At 40.7% G+C, this 17359-nt stretch overlaps 1 protein-coding gene across 1 annotated transcript in view; it reads right to left on the reverse strand.

Annotated features, from left to right (window-relative positions):
• Nucleotides 1-17359, reverse strand: part of LOC119414298 (contactin-associated protein-like 4) — a 146300-nt gene that overhangs the window by 14636 nt on the left and 114305 nt on the right. Inside the window, exons 20-23 of the mRNA XM_037681392.1 lie at nucleotides 15049-15182; nucleotides 10632-10719; nucleotides 3509-3727; nucleotides 1009-1080 (exon numbers count right to left, since the gene is read on the reverse strand). Of these exons, the coding sequence (XP_037537320.1) occupies nucleotides 1009-1080; nucleotides 3509-3727; nucleotides 10632-10719; nucleotides 15049-15182 (513 nt within the window). The remainder of the gene's footprint in view (nucleotides 1-1008; nucleotides 1081-3508; nucleotides 3728-10631; nucleotides 10720-15048; nucleotides 15183-17359) is intronic.

Genomic DNA, 17359 nt, shown 5'->3' on the forward strand with positions numbered 1-17359 from the left:
TGAACTTTGACTTTAAATCAAACCCCAACCATAACCCCACCCTTTGAGCCTAAGCCTAACCCTCTGACCTTTGCTCCTAAGTTTAACTGTCAACACTAACCATAAAAACCCCTGACCTCTGACCTCTGACAGGCTCAGACCCTGACAGGAACCCTGGGCCCATCACCTTACATGATCCTCCCCCTCCTCGAAGCCCTCAAGGAGTGAGGTCATAGCTGGAGGCCTGGGTGGGGTGACAGGGATCGTGCAGGTGGAGCCGGAGCAGTGATGGACTGTGCACAAATTCTAATTGTTCTAATCCTAACCCCTCATCCTGAATTACTAATTATATCTATTTATATATAGCCAATTATAGCCATTTTTCATTTTCCAGTAGTTAATGAGATATTTTGCTAACACACATCCATGTACACTGACTAGGCAGTGGGAGATAAAAACACAGAATAGAATGTAAAATATTTTGGTTCAATCATGATAATTTATTCTGAGCACTTTGGGGAAAACTAACGTAATTCTTATAAATTTGATTTTAGATGGAATTTTAAATCAATTTAATATGACATTACATTTTATAGTGACTTTTTTTTTTTTTTAACCACAATTGCTAAAAGTCTGTTCATCAGCAACTTTCTGTATCGCTTTAATTAGATGTGCTGCCCTTTGAGCTCTTAAAGGTTTAATGGACTGTTTTTAAATGACTTTTTTGTCTGAGTTTTACCTTTTTTATCTCCACAATTATAGACTGAACCTTTTCAGTCTCCACTTTAAATCAATCTGCGCTGGCAGAGCTTCAAAGTTTAAATGAGTTTTAAATGGACTCCTGCTTCTTACATCCCTTTACTCTCATTTAGAAGCACATCTGATTCTTCTTTTAAACTTTTTTTTATTAGTTTAATACATGCAGCATTTCTGTTTGACTGATGAAAGGTAAAGTATTTGAGTTAGATAACAAAGATCCCAAAGATAAAACCGGTTCCAGTATCGTCAAAGACAGAAACAGTTTGGTACCTCCAATCAGAGCCGAGTCGGTCCTGATGGCATTGACTAAAGGCTGACCAGAACCCACAGAATCAGACTGGTCTAAAGCAGAGAGGGGGAAAAAGGGAATGGAAATATAAAAGACAAGAAATGTCCAAATGAAAAGGCAAAAATAGATGGTAGGAGCACAGATGAAGGTTAGACAGTGACAGAAAGTTCAGTTCAGAACAAATTCTGCATCAACTTCAGAGACAACCAGAACAAATTTAACAAACTAAAGAAGTCCAGAAGAAGAAAAACTCTGATGAAATCACCTAAAACAGCATTTAAGACAATGTTGGTACTTCTTGAAGAGTTTTAAAAATGGACAACGTACATCTTTGGATTTGGTTGTCCTTCTCTTACGCACCTGTCTCAGGTAATACTGTCACTGTAAAGACGTTGGAACCAGGGATGCAGACTGACATGAAGAACTCAAATAATTTACAACTTTATTTAAAGAAAAATAACAGTAACAGCAAAAAATAAATAAAGATACCAAAGTTTATGCTCAATAATCCAGGTATAAAATCCAACATTGTTCAGTCAGGTCATCTGGGTGGTTTCTTTTTTTTTTTTTCTGAGACATTTCAACTTTCATCCAAAGGACTTCTTCAATGGGAGGAGCCAACAAACAAACTGAGTCCCACAAACGGCAGTGTGTGGGAAAAAAACAAAAAAAACAGCTTGCTGGTGCTAAGATGGCCTCCGGGGCCCGCCCTCCCCCCATCAACGCTTCTAAGACAGTGATGCCAAAGTGGTTCAGAACACCAAAGTTCATGCTCAATAAAAATAAAGATGAGGATTCGAGGGGACTGAAGGAGAACCAGACGTGGCATGAAGCACACACAATGCTCACCTGAACATGGAGTTTAAACTGAAGCACTAAACAGACTTGGACTAATGAGGAGACGGCTGCAGCTGAGACTAGAGCTGTCATTTCTAACCTGAAGCCGGAGCCCGGCCCGGCCCAGCCCAACCCAGATTCAAACGGGACCAGCCCAGGCCTTAATAATGTGCTTAATGTGTGGGCCAGGTCAGTGTCAAGCTTTTTATTGCATCAGCGGACCATCCAATCATATGCCAACATGGCTTGCCATACAATCACCAGCTGCACACGGCCATTTGACCGATTTAATGCGCTTTGATGGCTCCTCAGCTCCGATCTTCTGCCCACTTTCCTCACCTGCGTGCGTCCACCAACCGTTAATAATAGTTGGTGGTATAAGCAGTCAAAGCTTAATTAAAACTGTCAGGTTTTTCGGGTTCAGACCTGTAATTACCGTTAATTCATCGGCTCGAGTGGGGTTCAGAAATTATGGCTACGGGTCAGGTCAGATTTTTTTGGACCCGAGTGCAACTCTAGCTGAGACTAATAGGAAAAGGGAACAGGTGTAGAAGGGCGTGGCAGGACAGAGGAGAGCATGAAAGAAGGAACAGACCAGAAAGAAACCCAAGAATCACAAAACAAAAAGAACAAATATGATATTCGAAGGAGAGAAACAGTAAACAATGAAACTACCAAAAATCATCAAAAAGACACAGAAGGTGTAATTTATGTTTTTTGTTCTGAAAGACTCGAGCAGTAACATTAGTCATAAAAACAAGCATTTGTTCATTAGTGACAAAAATCCTGACTGCAGTAAAAACTGTAACTATAGGAACAAAACTCCAGAGCCGTCAGACATTTGATAATAACTGGTGGAAAGTCTTTGAAAGAAATTCTATAAATCTTTACAGCTTTAGGGGAAAAGAAGAAAGCCAGTAGGTTTCAAGAGACCGCCATTATTTTCATCCTCCTTGTTGAGTCTTCCTGTTTATTAAATCTAATAACAAGTTAAACTTGATTAAACCAAAGAGATGAAACTGAATCCAGATCTGGAACAAATGTTGTGACAGCACAAACCTCATGGAGCAGAACTAAATCTTCTAAGATTGAACTCATCTGTCATCTATAAAAGAAATGGCGAAGGACGCAAATAGAAACTCAGCAGGCAGTTAAAGTTTATAAAAAAAAGTTTATAAATATTCAATAAACTAACACAAGAGCTGAGATGTTATAATAAATTAGTATATAGTATAATTCAGAAAAATAAAAAGCAAAATTTTTAAAACAAAGAACTAAAGCAGAAATAAGAACTCCTGACACCAGATTTATAATTAAAGGCAGGTGTGGTGATTACTACACTGAAGCAGGTTTGGGGAAGCAGGAACCAAAATAAATAAATAATAATAATAATAATAAACCCCCAACCTATGAATTAATCTTGGCCTAAGAGGGAGAAAAATATAAATGCGGAGAAACGTATTTTTAAAAACGAGTAAAATAACCATTTATTGTCCTTTAAAGCCTCTTTAGCTACAACATGTTTTGAATCTCATTCGACATAAAACAACATTCACTCAGACCAAAACTTCTCAGCCTGAAAACTTTATCTGAAGTTCGTCATAAACTGAACCCGTGCAGAACAGAACCTCGGCTCTGGCTGACCTGAAAGCCGGTGTGTGTTTTCGGCTGCGTAGGGATTGGCTGAGGCCAGAGAGCCACAGCTGGACTGAACCAAAGGTCCGGTGATGACGACGGGGCGGGTGTCTGGGTGGAGCAGAGCCGCCTTCAGGGGGCTGATGGAGTTGAACTGGACCACTGACAGGCAGCCGGCGAAACCCAGAGACGCCAGCCGGGCCAGGGGAGGATCCAAGTCCTCAGACTCTGCAGAGGGGACAAGAAAATTCACCCATGCAGCAACGCAGTTTACACATTAAACACTTTAAGAACTACATTTCTTTCAATATAAACCTTTAACAAAACTTGGATCTTAGTATGTTTTATTCAGAATATCAAAATAAAAACATAGGCAGTTAAAAATCTATAACTTGTTGAGATGATGGCAGGCGATTATAACTCAATTTATTTCTGTTGTGCACTATTTAAATCTTCATAATAATAAATTGTATGTAAACCTGACGTTAAAATGGTTCTTTTCACAGTAAAGTGCTTAATGATTTGTCTTTTTCATATTACTTCTCCTATCTGCACCCACTATGAGTAAACCACTTCACCACTTGCTCTTGTTGAGGGCGGACACATTTCCCTCTCCTCTTCTCTGCTTTACTGCTCTGTCCTGTTCTATCTGTGAAACTGCTTCTGAGCCTTTCTCTACATATCTTCCGAACCATAATTTTTGCTATGGATCTGGTCAGTTGGTCTCGCAACGCAATTGATAAAAATTTTGAGACAAGCTTCAGGCAAGCCGTACTGTCCTGACGACACGCACGCACCTGTCTTCGACTCCTGGGGGAAGTGGAATGTGATGTGTCTATCTCTGCTGTCGATCGAGGACGTCGAAGATGCATGTATAGTTGGATTAATGATAACAGATTTCCTGGTTTTTGAAATCGGCTAGTTCCTGGTTTATCAACATACAAAGAAGACGGCTGAAGCTAATCTGGCCTGGTCAGACTGCCGGCCTCATTTGATGGTTTGTTCCATGTCTCGAGCACACATCAAATGCTTACAGAACTGAACTGTAAATTGGATGTGATTTGTGAGAATCGCAGACCATTTGCGGCCTCCAGGACTCGCTGGCAGGAAGGATCAGATCTTGGGGAATATTCTCAGGCACGGACCAGTGGTGTGTCCATTTAATTTGGACGTTTTGGAACCTACGTGAGACCAGCAAAGACTCAAGGCAGATATAAATCAGTAAAGTTCTGCCTGTCTCCAAAGCAAATGTTGTTTATCGGAATTTGGCTCCCTCGGCTGGCCTTGGCAAGCCATCTTATCTCAATTCGCCTGGAGGCTTTTTATATCTGATGCTCTGCCCCCTCCCACCGAGGAAGTCTACGGACCTATCAGGGGAAACCGGCTGAATAAACATTGTGTCATGACTTTATGACTCTTGGATTCTCACTGGCACTGTCCTTAGCCAACCTCGGCACCCACGATAATGTTTAGGATCTCACCAGAGGGAATTGGCTGATTATTCCATCTTACCAGAACTCCTACAGTGCCTCCGGGAGCGTCCTTGGACACGCTCACCGCCCTTGTCGTCCTCCCCTCCCCTGCGGAATGTCTACGTCACCATGTGCTTATGTGCGCGGGGTGTTTTTTTTTATTTTTTATTTCATGCTCTCTCATTGGCCATTGAGAGAGACTGTTAGGATTTTTTTTTTGTATGTTGTTACTTTCACAACTTTTTTGTCCGTCTAAACAGGTCACACTTGTAAAAGAGTCTTTGAGACTCAATGTGATTTATCTGTAAAAATAAAGGTTGAAAGATGAGCACATTCAAAGCATCATGAGTGATTTTTTTTTTTTTTGGTACCCAAGAATTATGGTTACAAATTGACCAAAATAACTAACTGACCTGGAGTTGATTAGTTTCTTTATTATATAATGTAGAGCAACAAAACAAGAACTGACAACTCAGGGTCACGGTGTTTTTCATCGCTCATCCACAAAATGTCAACCAACACAAATCGTTTCTGTGACACTTTAGCCCGTTCTTCCTTTTATCTGTTCGTCTGAGTGACTTGACTCTCCATCATTCATGTGCGCTCCTTCACAGAGATGTAAACAGCAGCTGTCGGAGCCGACACCACCGTGGCAAACAGCTGCATCAGTGTCTGATCAGACGACTGAAAGCTGACTGGGGTTTTCTTTTCCACCTGAACACATCTGCATGTTGAGGAGAGCGTCGGGAAACGAGCTCCTCTCAGCTGACGCTCTGCTCGCTGCAGACTGATGGATGAGGAGGTGGGGAGGAAACAACAGCAAATCCACTTTACTGCTGTTTATTTAAATATTATTTTTGTTTTTATTCTGATCAGACTCTGCCTTCTCAGTTTGACAGAGAGGACGATGGACCGTATGTCAAGATGACGGAGTTTAAACGTCCTCACTCCCTCTGGTTGAACTTTGTGCCACACACTGCAACTAAATCTAGATTTACGGAGTCGCCTAAAAGTACCGGCTTCAGTTTGTTACAAATTAAAAACAAGCAGTAAGACAAAAAGTCCCCCCATCACTGACAGATTTGAATTTTGAATGTTTGTAGTTTTTGGAATGAGTGTTTTTCTGGACAGAAATTTAACAGTGAATGCAAGAAAACCTGGATGTTCTGGTGCAAGATATTCAACTGGGTTGGAGTTACACTGTAGAAGAAGAATGGCAGCACAAAGTGATTGATCCTGGAGAGTGGAGGGAGCAATTTTATCCACCACCAGGTCCAGTGGAGGAGCCAGGGGGTGGCCAATGGGGGTCACAACCACCATAGATAAATCTTCAGCCACACCCAAACATTTGAGGAAGTTGTACTTTTAGGCCCAACAAAGTTCAGTCAGGTCATCTGGACAGTTTCTTTCTTTTTCTCTTTATTTTTTGTTCAGACGTTTCGTCCTTCATCCAAAGGACTTCATCAATCTGAGGAGCCACAAACAAACTGAGTCCCATAAGCAGAACAGTACAGCTTGTTTGTGGCTCCTCGGATTGATGAAGTCCTTTGGATAAAGGACAAAACATCTAAAAAAATAAAATAAAATGAAACCGTCCACATGACCTGACTGAACTTTATTGGATTTTCAACCTGGATTATTGAACACGAACCTTGATGCACTTTTAGACAAAATAAAAACTAACAAGTGTCTGTCTGTCATCTATCTATATGTATATATGTATGTATGTGTGTGTATATATATATGTATATAAACTAAGAATAAAATCAATGTCTCAGGTGGTATCAAAAGCCAAGAAGAAGAAATGGTTTTAAAGAAGTGATTTAAAAACTTCAAATTTGATCTTAAAAAGTTAAGATCGCAGGACCAGCCTCAGAGATTTCAGTCCAGAAGACCACAGTCCTCGGAACAGCTGAGATACTGAACAGAACCCTCAAGCTCCCAGGCCTCTGGTAGAGGACCAGTTTGAAGTGAACTGGAACTTCCCAAGTGGAAGAGAAGGCAACCCAGTCTTTGATAGAGGCCTTTCTTACACCTACATGTAGCCACACACTAAACTGAAAGTTGGTGCCTCTCGTATTCAGCTTTTCATGCTCACAGTTGGACACATGGACAAATGGACAGTTGGACAGATGGACAGTTGGACAGAGGGTATTTCCAATCCACCTGTTCACTTTACAATACAATACAGCATTATACACAATCATGGGACATCACAAGATGTCACGCTCAGAATATGCATTATAGACCAAATTGTTGCTAAATATCTATAAAATTGACAGCTTTGTAGCATTTATGTGTTTTTTTTTAATAGTTTAATTAAAATCTGCACATCTATATAATAGATAAACTGCTAACACAATTCCCTGCCCTTCATGGCAGTGAGACGACTTCTACTTTCCCCGTTAATAACCAGATGATTCTTTTTGGTTCTGTCTGCGGTGATGTCAAACAGAGCTGTGGCTGCAGCCTCTCCGCCCCTCACGTTATTCACAGCTTCATATTTCAGAAAGTCTTCAAAGGAGCCGCTCAGAGGCAGCATGAATAAATCATGACAGAACCAATTACTCTCGTCACCCTGACACTTTTACAATTCCCTGTCCAGGAAGGAGAGCCTAAGTGGATAAATCATGGCGCTGGACCACCACATGTTGGTGACTCTCCGCAGTAAGGCAGAGAAATGGACTCTAATGCTCATGTGGAGGACAGGCAGCGTGCGACGCCACCTGGATTGTCACAAAGTGTAGCACTTAAACACACGGTGAAGAAACATCAAACTGACTAAGATCAGGTTCTAAGGTTCTGTCTTGTCAACATGGTTTTCATGCACAGAAAGAGATTTACGAACACCTAGTTGTTACGGTTTGGAGGGGAGGTTTGGTGTGTTTGGTTTGTTTTTCATATTTTTATTTTATTTTTTTGCATATCCATGTTTTTACGTTGCGTATCTGTTTTCTGTTCTCCGAATTTTTCTGCCACTGTTTTTATTTCAGTCTGTTTCTTGTTCAGTCTGCTCCCCTCAGTTCTATGTCTTACCTTTCACCCACCTGCTGTGCATCTATAATCATCCCAGCTGCACTCACTCACTAATCAAACCTCCCCAGCAGATAAAAAGCTCCTCGTTTCGATCATTCTCTGTCAGAGTCTCTTATGTAAAACCCCTGGATTTGATCACCTGTAGCTTTTGGTTTGGTTTCTGTTTAATAAATACTTCTTTTGAGGAATCTACCAGCCTGCACTCTTGGCTCCTCAACCAAACATCAACATTTGTTGCACTAAGGGGTCAATTAGGTGGTTTTAATGTGTTTAGAAAAATTGTTGGAATTTAAACTGGTTTATTTAAGCATTAAAACTGTTCACTGATTTGACACTTTTGAGACAGACTGAACAAATCAGCTACCGTAATTTCTGGACTATAAGCCGTTACTTTTTTCACACGCTTTGAACAAACATTGTGGCTTATACACTGCTGTGATTATTTTTTTTAAAACCTCGGCTAACGAGCTTCATGCTGCCAAAACATTTAGCCTCATCACACCCGTGCGCTCACATAGCTGCCCAATTTACTTCTCTCTTGGGGGGGACCTTGTGACTCAAAGAATACCTGACCTGTATAAATAAAGGTTAAAAATTTTAATCTGTCAAATTAAATTACCACAAAGTTCACAGTGGACAAATAAAGGGGAGGGGAGGCCATTTAGTGGGCGTGGCTTATATTCAGGTGCGCTCAATAGGCTAGAAATTACGGTAATTTGTGTTCGCTGTCGCAAAGCCAAATGAGGGAATTGGAATCAAAACTATCAGTTTGTGAATGTTGTGAACAAAACTTAAAATTGTGAGGTGAAAGTGAGGTACCAACTTCTATTTTGGTGTGGGGCAGAGTCTATGCAGGTGAAGTCATCCATGTCATGATCGATCCAAAACATCTTAAAAGAAAAACAGACTTCTATTCAGAAGCTGAAGATGATTCGCTTGCCATCCAGGCGACTTTTTCTTCTTCCCAATTATTAAAAAAAGTTGTATGTGGAGCTCCAAGCTTTCTAGAACTGCATGAGAGGACTCATGACTAGACTTTGTTGGTTCATGAGAGAGATGTTGTGGTCACATGATAATGCTTTGTTGTTGGATTTTGAAAGTTAAAATCTGAGAACTCTCCACAACTAGGTTAATTTTAACTTTTATCGGTGGCTGCATCTAGGTGTATGAAAGTTTCCTTTTGAAAATTGGGTTGCCAGATCAAAATCCAATATGGCTGTTGCCATGCACCCTGCATCTGTTCGTCCATCCATCAGTGAATGTTGTGAGCGCATTAACTTAAAATAAAATGAGATGCCATCTTTCATTTATGGTGTATAGGTGTATGAAAGGTTCCTTTAGAAAAGTGGGTTGCCAGTTCATAATCCAAGATAGCCACCACCATATGTATATGTAAACTAGTCACCCCAATCATTTGAGGAACCAATACGTTCTAGTTTTATATTGCTTAAGAGTATAGTTTCCTAAAATGATTGGGGTGGCCAAATATTAATCTAGTGACCAAGGCCACCATTGGCCACCCCCTGGCTCCACCACTGCACCTGGTGGTAAATGAATCTACTCCCTCCACTCACCAGGATCTGTCACTCTGCACCACCTCGAACAAAAAACAAAGCTACCTCTGTTCTTCTCCACAGTGAAAGAGAGAGATTGTTTGTCTCCGTGTCTCTGTGATGGACTGGAGACCTGTACAGGGTGTACCCCGCCCCTTGCCCAGTGTTTGCTGGACATGGGCACCGGCGACCTCCATGACCCAAAATGGAAGAAGTGGGTAAAAAAGATAATGAATGGATGAATGTTTAGCTTGGAAAATACATATTTAGGTCTGAGCTAAATATTTAGTTAGCAAATTAAACATTTAGTTTAGGAATTAAATGTTTAGCTTAGAAATTAAATGGTTAGTTTGGAAATTTAATAATTAGCTTGAACAATAAATATTTAATTTTGGAAATTACGGTAAATGTTTAGTTTTGAAAATATTTAGCTTGGAAATTAAATATGTAGTTTACGCCTAAATATTTCGTTTACTAACTAAATATTTAACTTGCAAGTTATGTATTTAGTTTGTAAACTAAATATTTAGCTTGTACATTAAATATATTTTTTAATTTGGAACTATGCTATATTTATAAATGTATGAATAACATGTTGAACATATGACTTTGAAATAAAATAAACTTCATTTTTTTCTTATGAAAGGCTAAATAAACCAAAATATTGCTGTTAATTTGTGACCGTATAACTTTATAAACAGCACCCCATATATCACGTTCAGCAGGACGTCGTGTTTTATATTAGAAGCAACAATCTGCTTCTGTTCCTCATCCCCAGACCAGATCAGGTCTGAGACGCTCTTAACTTCCATGTCATCTGCGATGTAAATGAAGGTGAATAACGAGCTTTCTTTTTCACTCCAAACTAGCAAACACTTCTTTTATTATATTAAAGTAATTTTTCAGTGTAAAAAAAAAAAAAAAAAAACAGATTCAGTTACGTTCTCGTTTCTTTTGGTTTTTGTGAAGAAGGGACACGCTGTCAGACTCTCAGCTCTGATGTTCAGCCCCCACTAAGTGCTCTTAAGCCCTAAAAGCTTCTCTTTCTGTTTTTACCGGCTCCTCGCTTACCATGCACTCTGCCTAACACCAGGGACTTGATGGCATTAAACTCTCCGTCAGACGTGAGGTTGAAGACTTCTCTGGGGTTCTGATCAACCTGAGGAGAAAACATCTATTAGCTGTGATTCTACTTGTTAGTGTAAGCAAGCAGAAAGAACAAAATGCACCAAAATGTACAAGGAAACATCTGTTTACTGCATTCGATTTGGTGATTTTGGGGATTGAGCAGCTGCAAATGAACGTTTCTGTGCAATTAGAAAATGTTTTGAAATTAACTTTTTTAATTGGCTTGATACAAATCCATATAATGTAATGACACTAAAGTCTGAGCACAATATATAATGGCAAGCTACTCCTCTGAAATACCAGTACTAATACTACTAGCAGTGATACTCAGATTTTGATATAAGTACTGAAGTAAAACTAGACGGTGCAGAATACAACCAGGACTCTTGACACGTTAACAATCCTCCAGACAGACAACTCACTGGAGTCAGGAGTGTATATCCATTATGTCTTTTCCATGCACACTGCTGCGTTTCATATTTTAAGAAGAAAACAAAAACAATAATTTACATTTACACACGTTTTCCAAGCAGCTGTCAGTGAGAGCCAGTCCATCACAGAGTCAGTTTCTCACTCACGTTTAGTGACAGATCAGAGCAGTCAGCCTATAACGTGCATGTTTTTGGATTGTGGGAGGAAAAGCAGAGTACCGGAGGAAACTCGCGTGCACGGAGAGAACATCCAGACTCCACACCAGTTAAACCTGTGAGCTGACGTCTCGAACCACCATGCTGACCCCAGAAACGGCCTTTTTCTAAACATATGTCTAAATAATCACCTGAACTTGCGAAAACTGCTGTGGTCACTGGTCAAAGATTCGAAGGATATTATCTCCAGAAAAATTTACCGACATACCTATCATTTAATTACCGTGTTTCAACTTGTAGTCACGGGGAGGTGGTGCCAATCTTCAGCGATCATTGAGCAAAAGGTGGAGATGCACCCTGGCTGTCAGTGACACATCTCTCTAACACGAACGTCCGTCAAATCAAACTCGCTTTTCGCCCGGTCGGGGAGATGATGAAGTAACGAGGATTGTTGTTCCATCAGCGTGAATCGCTCGGTAAAGTTCGCTCTGTGTCGTCGAAGCGCGTCACCAACAAGATTCACGGTGCTGGACGGGGTCATCTTTCACCAAAGCTTCACGCAACGAGGTCACCTTTTAGCTCGCGTTGTTTATAATTAAATGATGGCTCCATGTTGGAACGATTTGCTTCATTCATCATCTCGGGTATTTTATAGATCAGATTAAAGTGTCATGTTTGGACTAAAGCATTTGTAACTCCTTATCGCTGCTCCGTGTCGCAGACACTTGGATCTGATTCATTTTATAAAGCAGAAGGAGCTCAGGCCACTTCAGCTCCCAGATGGTGCTTCGATTCAGTCAATCCTTTCTGTTTCGGCTCTTTTTAGTGATAATAGCTGAATGTTTCCCCCAATTGCTGTTTTATGTCATGAGTTTTTGCATCATAATCCCCCTTTCAACCAGTTATAGAGTATTTGAGTTCAACATCTCAGACTAGTAAACAGAAAACCTAATCCGTGGCTGTTTCGCTCATGTTGAAGCACTTTCTGGTTCATTTGAATGTGTAATGGCCAAAGTGGTAGAACAACTAACATATTTTTCACCCTATAAGTCACGTTTTTTTGCATAAATTGCATGCCCTGCAACTTATACACCGAAGCAACTTATTTATGGATTATCCCCGTATTTATAAACCAAATTTTGGCTGAGATATGACCGTTTTCATTCATTCTGACTGAAAATATTCAACACTACCATTATCAGCCGCTAGATGACAGTCGAGTAGTAAGACATGCTGTTGTGTCATGTAATAGGTAAAAGTGGCTATTAATGACACAATTGGCTTGCCTTAGAAGTCACCTTCGTCCAGCTCACTTGGCGCAACCGTCAAATCAGCTTCATTTCGCTGCGTCGTCCCGGAGATATGCAGCTGATTTGACCATAAAAGTGCATTTATTAAGTAAAAGTTCAACCGAGACACACCTTTACTATAATGTCGAGCAAACAAATAATTGTTTTTAAGTGCTAATCTCGTTAAATTCTTGTTAAAGTCAATCCGTGCACGCTCCTGCGGCTGCCATTTTGCAGCCAATTGATTTTTGGCACCGGCGCACGTTTCCAGGTCGTCAGCAGTGACGTGTAATAGATGCAGCTCATATTGCGAAGCAACGTATTTATGAATTTTCCCACTTTATTAGACATATTTGGACTAATGCGACATGTACGGCGGAAAATACGGTACACACCACTGATAACCGCTGCCGTTTGCACAGCTGCTTTGATTTTTTTCATCCACAATGAAGTGGTTTTTTATGTTTTTTGTTGCGGACTAGATGCGACACTTACCAAATATTTTTAAATAAAATGAATGTTGAAGTTAAAGTTGATGTTTTTGTATTATCTTTTTTTTCTTTTCACATTAAACTAAGTGGAAAATAAAGGCTATTTTCCGCAGTTATTATGATAAAAAGAGCCGATTTGACATTTTTAAGGAACCTTTCCATGAACTAGAAAACAATGGTTGCTCTTCAGTCTCTCGGCTGCAGATTAACGTTTGAACTAGAGGCCACTTCCTGCCCTTTACAGACTGTGATAACAAGACGCGTGCATGAAAGATTATTGGGGTCATTTTTAAATAGTTGGATACATAAAGGCATTCTAGATAAGGCAGACAATAGACTTAAACTTTCTGGAAAAAAGCTTTTTTTGTGTGAGACGGAACTGATGTCTAACATGTCATGCCACTTCTTCAACTAGAGTTCAATTTTATCCTCTTTTTCTATTTTGTTGCTTTACAGCATGGAATTTAGTAGAATTTTTATTTTAATTAAAAGCAATAAATCTGAAAAAAAATTAATTGAATGAAGTTAAATATGTAAAAACTTGATTTAAATATAAAATAAATAAATAAAAGTACAAATGTCTTCAGGCCCTAAATCTCAACGGAGGCCCTTCTCGCGGCCGCTCCAGCATCAAGTCTCTCCAGGTTTGTGTCTTTATGATCAAACTGCTGCAGCTCCTTCAGGTTGGACGGGTGCACATCGTGCCCAACAGTTTAAATAAAGCCAGAGATTCTCAGTTGGACTTAGATCTGAGCTTTGACCAGACCAGGACAGTTCTCTTTAAACCAGTGGTGTGTTCAGGTCATCGTCCTCCTGGAAGGGGGACCTCCGTCCAACCTCAAGTCTCTGGAAGACTCCAACAAGTTCCTCTCTAGAATGTGGGCGGCTGTGGCTGAGTGGTTGGAGCAGTCGTCCTCCAATGCAAGAGTTGGGGGTTCGATTCCACCTGCAGTCACATGCTGAAGTGTCTCTTGGCAAGACACTGAACCCCTCATTGCCTCTGATGTGTGTCCCATCAGTGCATGAATGTGATAAAGCTCTGATTATTCTTTGTACAGATCTAGTATAGAGCTGTATGAATGGGTGAATGAGGCGCAGATTGTGTTGTAAAGAACTTTGAGTGTCTTGATAAGATAGAAAGATGCTATAAGTACAGTCTATTTCTTGTCCATCCATCAACTCTGACCAGTTTCCCATCCCCTGCTGATGAAGCATGAAGCTGCCACCACCATGTTTCACAGCGGTGATGGTGTTCTCATCGTTTGGCCTCATTCAAACCAGTGCAGCGTTTTCTTTAATCAGTCCAGACATGTTTAAAGCCCAGCTCTGTGGAGCTCATCGTGGTCCCATGGACAGACTCTAATCTCTGAAGAAAGTCTTCAGGGTTATCTTTGGCCTCCTGAATGTTTCTCTGATCAATGCCCTCCTCACCTGGTCTGAGTTTTGGTGGACGATCCTCCACTGGCAGGTTTGCTGTGGTGTCACTTCTTCTATCTTCTAATAATGGATGGATTGATTGGCGCTCTGTGGGATGCTCAGGATTCTGGGATGGCTTTATTTATTAATATTTTTTTTACCTGTTCTTCATAAATTTGACCTGTGTGGAGAGTTCCTTGGTCTTCATGATGCCTCTTGCTTGATGGTGGACCTACTTCTTAAAGATGTTGCGCGGCTGTTCATCCTCGGGGCCATCAGAACAAGTTTAAAACGTCTGATGTTAAAATGACTCACAAATGGACCTTATTATTGAACTATGTGTCTTCTGAAGGTCATGGGGTTTAGTGCAGAAGGCCTGAATAAATACAGTTTTACATTTTTTTAAACTTGTTTAAAATTTTCCATTAATCGTCATTAATCTGGTGTATTTTTAGTTTTAAATATATTTCTTTTGATCAAATTAGAAAAAAAAATCCAATTAAATTCCAGGTTGTGGGGTAACAAAGGATTACCAGTGGTACGTCTGCAGGGCTGTGCAGCTTGTTGTTCAGCTCACCTGCACTGAAACGGCGTGTGTCAGCCTCCGGACGGTCACCGTGTGCAGCCGCCCGTTGGCCAGGCTCCTCCCGCTGCTCCTCAGCACGTCGGCATCTCGGCTGCTGTCCAGCTTGTATCTCACCTCCAGCTTATCTGAACACAAAGTTCATATTCGCAGCTGAAACTTGTGTCTTGATGAAAACATCCTTGTTTTTGTTCTCTGTTTTCCACGTGTGCTTGTGGAAGCCTCTTTTCACCTGAGGGATGAATCTGAATGATAAGTATCTGAGTTAATGAAGCTTTGCGTGCAAAGAGGATTAGGAGATAATTCCACGTCTATAAAATTTCATTTCTAATTAAATTTCCTAATAATAAGAGCATTAGACGTGGATTGAGTGATAATATTATTTCTTTAGGCTTTTAAGATTAAAAAGGATAAACTTTCACGTCATCTAAATTTGTACTTTTTTTTTTACTTACAAGTAAAATTAATCTCTTTTCGAACACATTGTGAGTAGAATTTACTCCCAATTTCACTTGTTTTTTTTAAATGATCAATTTGTTGTTTATTCGGTTTGATGTAGTTTCCTTCCTTCCACATAAATATGTGGAAAAATACTATATATATAGGTAAATATATATTTATGGAACATTAAAAGGTTTACTAGGGGCAGAGGAACTAAAGGAAAACTCTCGGGTTTATTTGGACACTCAGGTTTTTTTTACCAGTCGACTTCACGGCCAGCGCAGAACCTTAATGCCTGTTTCCCATTACCACTCTCCGAGCCATTAAGGCCAGAAAAAGAGTCTATTTAGAGCTAATCTAGCTGCAAAGTGTCAATTTTCTGAGACTCCCGGCTGCTTAAAACGTAATTCTAAGTTGAAAGTTTCTCTGCTACAACTTTTAAAAGCCACAAATTAATTATTTAAGAAAGTCTGCAGCCATTTTATCCAGTGTTTCACTGATTTATTCGCAGCCTCAAAAAGCGTCGCTCCTGCAGCACCAACACTCAACCTTAAAAAGACCAATATATGAAAGCTGGCAAAGCTGGATTGGTAAAAATATACTTTTTTTTGTTTGTTTTAATATATTTTTAACAGGTTTAATGCAGAGAGATAAAAATCTGTCAGCTTTTTGTGAATCTGGAGAGGCTGCACTGCAGAAACTGAGCAGAATAATTCCAGGTGAGAATGAGAAAACATGGAAGAAAGGCAAGAAAAGTGCTGATTCCATCCATCCATCCATCCATTATCTTTTGTGTTGCAGGGGTCACTGGTGCCCATATCCAGCCATCACTGTGCAAGAGGTGGGGGACACCCTGAACAGGTCTCCAGTCCATCACAAGGACATGGAGACAAATGAGACAAACAACCATTCACTCTTTCTCTCTCACCTAGGGACAATTTAGAGTTACCAATCAGCCTAACATGCATGTTTTTGGTCTGTGGGAGGAAACCGGAGTACCTGGAGAAAACGCACACGTGCACAAAGAGAACATGCAAACTCCACCCAGAAAGGTCCCAGGCTGGGATCTGAACTGGTGACCTCAATGAGCGGCAACAGCTCTGCCCAGGTGCTGATCCCAGGAAATTGAAACCCTTCCAGGGTGTCACCTCGAGTGAGCTTCATAAAACCTTGTTAAACTGTTGATGAGACGACCTGCAGACGTTTGAAGACGATCGTCTTCTTCTGAACCGTTTCCTCTGCTCTCTGCAGCCGACAGGGTCAACATGTTCAGCTGCAGAAAGAGAAACGCTCTGAAGGAAGAGCCTGAAACTGTTGAGTTAGTCCAATTTTTAGTTTTCAGCAAACTAATTCTGACCTGACGGTGTCAAACACAGGTCTAAGCTCCCTCAAGGGACTCTGAAAATGTTTTCCTTCAGACCACTATCAGAGGTGGTCTGGACCCTAACGAGCCACGTACAGTTGGCAGTGTGAACACATTCAGTCCTGAGCCAGGCTGAGGAACCTCCTGATGAGGGACCTCCTGATTAGGGACTTCCTGATTAGAGACTTCCTGATGAGGGACTTCCTGATGAGGGACTTCCTGATGAGGGACCTCCTGATGAGGGACCTCCTGATGAGGGACCTCCTGATTAGGGACTTCCTGATTAGGGACTTCCTGATGAGGGACTTCCTGATGAGGGACTTCCTGATGAGGGACCTCCTGATGAGGGACTTCCTGATGAGGGACCTCCTGATGAGGGATCTCTCAATGAGGAACTTCCTGATGAGGGACCTCCTGATTAGGGACTTTCTGATTAGGGACTTTTGATGAGGACCCTTCTGATTAGGGACTTCCTGATGAGGAACCTCTTGATGAGAAACC

This window comes from Nematolebias whitei, chromosome 9 (genome assembly GCF_014905685.2).
Source record: "Nematolebias whitei isolate Nwh7 chromosome 9, NemWhi1, whole genome shotgun sequence".
Taxonomy (NCBI): Eukaryota; Metazoa; Chordata; class Actinopteri; order Cyprinodontiformes; family Rivulidae; genus Nematolebias; species Nematolebias whitei.